The sequence below is a fragment of the Pseudochaenichthys georgianus genome, chromosome 17 (assembly GCF_902827115.2).
Source record: "Pseudochaenichthys georgianus chromosome 17, fPseGeo1.2, whole genome shotgun sequence".
NCBI lineage: Eukaryota > Metazoa > Chordata > Actinopteri > Perciformes > Channichthyidae > Pseudochaenichthys > Pseudochaenichthys georgianus.
In genome coordinates this window covers 8662399-8668423 of record NC_047519.1, presented here as the reverse complement: position 1 = coordinate 8668423, position 6025 = coordinate 8662399, and the positions used below count along the sequence as shown (strand labels likewise).

Sequence of the window (6025 nt, the reverse complement as noted above, 5' to 3'; positions counted from 1 at the left end):
TAATTTATACCCTTTTGTTTTTCTTTCTTTTCCTTAATTAAAAAACATGTTTTATGCACTGTTGTGTTATCATTGTCTTTTTTAAATGTCATTATATAACGCACATTGAACCGCCTCTGTGGATAAATACAAACCTTACCTTGCCTAATATATTTGTTTTGGTCTAATAGGACATATCTCCAGGAGGCCTTGTGTGTATTTTTTATTTTGATTTATTTACTGATTATATTCATGAGATGACCTGTAGGTAAACTTGTGAGAACCTGACCTGATAATTTATTTATTTGACTTCCTATATGTTTATCCTGCAAATATGCAAGTATAAATTATTATGTTATAACATCTCAATACATAAGAAATGTCAAGCATATGCAACGTATATTAAATATTATGCATTTATTTGTTTATTGTGGTTTGGTGAGCTTCATTTTTATAGTTTTTTTAACCTCATGACCAACAAAATTCATCATCACCTTATGTTTATTTATTAAATACATTTCATAATGAGAGGCTTACAAATATTATTTGGTCGCTGACATAGTGGATATAAAATAAAATCATTTACGATTACATGTTATTATCAAAATATAGGAAGCATTTTTGGACTAACATCAGAGTTTTCTCCCTTTGGCATACATGCTGGTATTGTCCTGTGTATTATATGTGCAAAAGCAAACATACACTTATAGAACATACCATTTTTACACATTTAAAGAACTCTTGTGAACAAATATCCATAAAACCTTCATAATGCTTAAAAACCATGCAAAATGCAGTGTTTTTGTTGACAGTTTCCGCCTTGAAACATTCACTTCACATTTATAAACAGTCGCATCTTCGTTCCGGACACATAGTCAGCTCTCCCAAATGTCTGAACCTGAGGAAGCTTGTAAGAGGCCACAGCAAGGTGGTTGGGTTTAAACAATTACCTTTTATGAGTGCTATCAAGCCATCAAATGGCCTATTCAGTTGTTTTCACTTTCACTCTATTGCTTCAGAAGGGGCAAACTGCTCCCATTATTTGCCTAGCCCAGAAGGTTCATATACAACATTATGAAAGCGTGGCAGTTTTGTTAAGTTTTACTTATTTAGATCTTTGCATAATTACAGTGTGGTAAGATTTAGGTATAAGATTATGGTTTAATAAGACACAATAAGTATGCCTACGTTGTTGTTACAATAGAATACTTCAGTAAACATATCTCATATTTTTGTTTTCACCGAGCGAAAAACCCCCAGTTCTGAAAAGTGAAGACATTACGGAAGCTTCTTAAATGTTCATTTCTTTTTTCAATAGCCAGCAAGGGTGACTCATATTGCCTATGAGGAAATATAATGAGTTTATGGTCCCAATTGTAATTTGGGTGTTTAAGTATACTCCATGTTTTCGTTTTACAACTTCAACTCCTTCTCTGTTTTAATACAAGTTTTAACAATTTTGGTCACCTAAAAATGTCAGTCTCAGTTGTTCTTATCTTCAAAATGTCGTCCAAATATTGTTTCTTGTATTTTCTTCCAAAAAAAACAATATGGTGACAACCAAAAGGCTGAACTTGGTGACTATAACCACTTTCTATTTACAGTCAATGGTTTTGCGGGACCGAACGTTGTTCTGTCGTCATTATAGAGGTCACCACCTTTTTGTTCCTGTATCGGGGGGCTACTGTTTGAAAAGACAATAATCTTGTTCAATCAATCAATCAATGTTTATTTATATAGCCCAATATCACAAATGTTACATTTGTCTCAGTGGTCTTCACAGTGTGTACAGAATATCAGTATCAGAACCTAGTCTCTAAAAAGAAATTATGAAATCCTATAACCCCCACATTTTGCCAGCATAAATGTCACTGCTTTTATTCTGTTGTTTTAATTGTTTTTGTTGTTTTGTTTCACCCTTTTTACTCTGTAGAACTTTGAATTTGTTTACGCAAATGAAAAGTGCGCTTATAAATAAAATTGATTATTATTATTGATTATTATAAATCTGCAGCATTGGACAATCATTTGGTATTGGATGAGTTCTGGTTTGCGCTTGAAGTCCAGCTATAATGGGAAAACCCCGCTTAAGGAAGCTTTGGATTGATGCAGGAAGTCTGTGTGAAGCAAAATAGGGGGAACACATTGATCGGAATGCAATCTCAGAATCGATTGGCTACCATTTCGCAACAATTTAGCTTAAATGAATTTAAAATTAGCATGTGGATAAATCCAATCTTCGATGTCGTCTCTGAAATCTAACTTCAATATCGCATCACAATTTGCAAATCAGCCTGTAAACAATTGGCACACAGAAGAAGAAAATCATGGCCTGGATATTCACTGGCTACACCGGAAACCTGAGGGAAGTTGGTCGTTGCCCTGAGAGACTCATCATTGTCACAACAATGGACGATGGGTTTCCAGGTCAAGCCCCTTCTGACCCAGATATGTACACTGATACTGACTCTCAGCCACTGATGGCAGCCATCGAATGAGCTGATATCATCTGAAGGAGGTGCACTAATCCCATGTCATATGTCCATCACCAGCCCCCATATGCTTGGCTTTGACAGCTGCTGCATTGGATTTCATCTCTTGATCTTCCCTATCTCTTCGCACAGTCTGGAGAGGTACTGTGTGAGCTTCACCATGACGATGACGAGGGCCCCTCCAATGAGCATGCTGGAGGGCCAGAGCAGCGAGTGGAAGACGACGGTCTGGTCATACAGCCGCGTCAGGATAATGTTCTCCTGGTGCTCGCTGGGGTCGTAGTAACACGTGACCTGCTGGTTCACCTTCAGACGCTCCGAGATGTTCATGATGATGACATGCATGGCGACACTGTCTTTCTGGCACCTTGGCACGTAGAAACACTGCAAGGACAGGATTGAAAGACATTTAGGTTATCTAGGGGGCAATCAGTTGGTTTGTTCTTTATTGAATACATCAACCTTCATGTATCATCGTTCAGCTTGACCAGAAATAATCCTATCAACTAACATTTTCTGAATCGGAAACAGAGCAAGTCTACAATCAGGCCAACATTTGACAGCCATTGTCAACATTTGTAACGCTTCAGTAATTGTCAGTATTTCCCCCTCTGGCACTGTACTCACTTCAGAGCTGGTGTCCTGTGTCTCCTCGTTGTGAGATAAACGGCTGACACGGCCCGTGTTGTTGACGCTCACGTAGACCTGCAGGCAGGGGTATTTGGAGTCTCTCCAGCACTCTGACCCACAGTTGTAGGAACAGTTCATGTCTGCTGTGACCGTGGAGTTCAGTATAACACACACACCTTCCTCTGTCCACACACTGTGATGAGATTTAAATGGAAAAACGATTTAATACCAAAAAAAAGATAAACAATTCTAGAAAATGTTGGGTACAAATGTGAAAAAACTATTTCAATGTGTTAAGAAATGCTACTTTGAGAGAAAATGTTGAACATAAAGTCCAACTATCGGGAATAGTGTCGAAATGGTGTTAATAAACCAACATTTTGACAGTAAAGTCAAAATATGTTGGAACAAATACCAAACTACATTTCCCTAATCCCTTTCCCTAATCTCCAAAAAGAAAGTAAAACAAAAGTATTCCCTCTCTCGTCTTGTCCTTTTGCCCGGCACTAATAGTCCTCCGCATGGTAAGAAAATGGCTTACGGTATAATTTGTTCCTGATTTCATAAAGTATTCATTTTTGCAGTTTTCAGGTTGATCGAGCACTGAAAGCATCTGATGAATCAAAGATGCGTCTGATAGTTATATCACTTAGCTTCCTGTATGGGGGTGCAAACATGAAGGGATGTCAAACAACAGGCCTGTACCTGTCTGCATAGGAGCGTAACATCGTGACGCCCAGGACAAAGTACATCATCACTGAAGAGAGGATCATTCCCAGTCCCAGGAAGATGGCTCGATCTTCACCGGGCTTCAGAGCCGTCACCGTCTTCTTCTTGTCCAACAAATCTACCCGACGGAATTTCTGGTAGATTGACTTACTGCTGCGTTAAAAAAGGATATGACCTATCAATATGTAGTTTCACTTACAGTGCAAATATTATTACATGAAAATTGCACGATAGATATGAGCTTCTTCTTGGGCATGCCCCCTTCCCCCCCTTTGTATTTGAAAGAGGCCCTATTATGCTTTTTGGGGGTTTCCCTTTCCAGTAGTGTGTTATATAGGTTTTTGTGCATGAAATGTTTTTGTGCCCCCCCCCCCCCTGAAATGCCTCCATTGGACTCCTTTGTTTACATCCGATAACAAAATGACATCACTATGTAACATTTGCATCTCGCCTAGCCCTCCAACACATTATGCGTGATAGGCTAAGGTTGCGGGACATCTCTAAGTGGTTGACCAATCACAAAATAGCCAGCCAGATAAGCAATCAGAGCAGACTGCGCTCTGGTTTGTGACAGAGGGTGAAAAGAGGTGCTGCAGTACAGGCAGTATGAGAAAAGTAAAGAGCTTTTTGAACATTAAAACATGAAAACATGCCACAGTCTAGAATACAATTATGAACCTGACATTTTGTAGAATAGGTCCCCTTTCAAATCAAATTCTCAGCACGAATTGGTTACCTCCTTTCATTTCGTCCTGCATTCTTTTTGGCCCCGGCCAGAAAAAACATCTTTCTCGATGATCCGCGTCCTCCTTTGCTCGCTGATGTGGAACGGTAGGATCGCTGAAAAGACCTGTGAAATGGAGTTTGTTAGTTGTCCGGAAGCACTTCTACTATATGGATCATAAGTCCCAGTCCCAAATCACTGGTTACAAAGCAAATGTGTAAGACGACAAATCACACTGTACCTTTGGTGCATAGCTGCTGTCAAAGTCGCTAAATATGTCTAGTTTTGTAAGTTCTAACGGCCTCTTCTTTAGCCTACAAAGTACTGCAGTTCCTGACTCTCAGAGTGTGGTGCAGAGTGGGGACAGGAAGCACGTAGTGGTCTCCGCCAGGTAAACATCTCATTTTGCACACAAAGCAACGCGACAAAGGGGTAAACAAGATGACAGATAGCCACAGACGAACGGTGGTCATGCTGATGAGGCGCTTGTGATAAACCTACCTGCTGTATCCCGAACACTTCTGCTGTCAACACAAAGTCATTGGGTCCTCTCTTGGCACGACACCTTGCACATGCTTCCTCTCGCTTTGCACTGGTCCTACAGTTTGCAGAACACAGAGTTCACATGTTGTTTCGGTCCCATTAATAACATCAGCCTTGATTCAGATGCCAATAAATGGGTAAGTGAGACATTATGAGTTATTTATTGTGGGTCCCGAAAGGGTTATGGTGAGGGTCGATACAAAGGCAGTTATTCCAAAACACAATTTAGGACAAATGTATTTCCGCTAGTAATGTTTGGTCATCGTCTTGTATATCAGGGGTGGGCTCCATCAGAAGCCCAAACTGAATAAGAAATACCAACCAATCAGGACAGTATCAATCAAATGATATTGAAGAAAGAATAGGGATCGCTGCACTCTGCACAGGTTAAGAAACCAAATATTGGTGATGTTAAAATACAAATATCTGTTGCTCTTCAAGGATAAGGCAAACAAAAATAAGCAGGAATACAAAAAGGAAACAATAGCTATCCAGCTTACTTTCAATCGAAGTCGTCTACCTGGAGAGCATCCAAGACTATTTGGTAGTAAATTATAAAATATTTACTGATGCACGGATATTTGACGTGTTTCAACTAAAGATATGGGTATAAAGTGCAATGAGGAATAATTAAATCTAACGAAAAGGTAATGTGACTTTATGTAAATATTTCCCACTCAAAGACATGACAGTGAATTGAAATATAAATTCAACCTGAAACAATCAGAAACATAACTGGGAAAAAAGATATTAAGATATTAAATCAGAAAATCAATAAATGACCGTAAAAAGTGTTTTTCATGTTTATTGACTCCCCTTCAATACATTACATACCCATGGATTTTATGATATATTGTTGGATTTTCTGTAGCCACCCGCCCAGTCCTTTAACATGTTAGTACATTAAGTATGCTCTTCATTTGTGTAG

General features: G+C 39.0%; 1 protein-coding gene across 1 annotated transcript; it reads right to left on the bottom strand.

The window, feature by feature from the left end:
• Positions 1-2570: 2570 nt before the first annotated feature.
• LOC117461779 (calcium-activated potassium channel subunit beta-2-like) lies at positions 2571-4616 on the bottom strand. Its single transcript, XM_034103705.1, has 4 exons — positions 4567-4616; positions 3807-3980; positions 3099-3294; positions 2571-2855 (listed from the first exon to the last, which is right to left on the bottom strand). The coding sequence occupies exons 1-4, from the start codon at positions 4614-4616 to the stop codon at positions 2571-2573; spliced, it is 705 nt and encodes a 234-aa protein (XP_033959596.1).
• Positions 4617-6025: the final 1409 nt, after the last annotated feature.

Bases quoted from the DNA above. Each gene is read 5' to 3' on its own strand.
- LOC117461779 (XM_034103705.1), bottom strand. From the start codon at position 4,616: ATGTTTTTTCTGGCCGGGGCCAAAAAGAATGCAGGACGAAATGAAAGG. The intron at 3,981-4,566 runs GTAACCAATTCG...TTAACGCAGCAG, and splicing joins GCAGGACGAAATGAAAGGAG to TAAGTCAATCTACCAGAAAT. The intron at 3,295-3,806 runs GTACAGGCCTGT...ATCTCATCACAG, and splicing joins TTACGCTCCTATGCAGACAG to TGTGTGGACAGAGGAAGGTG.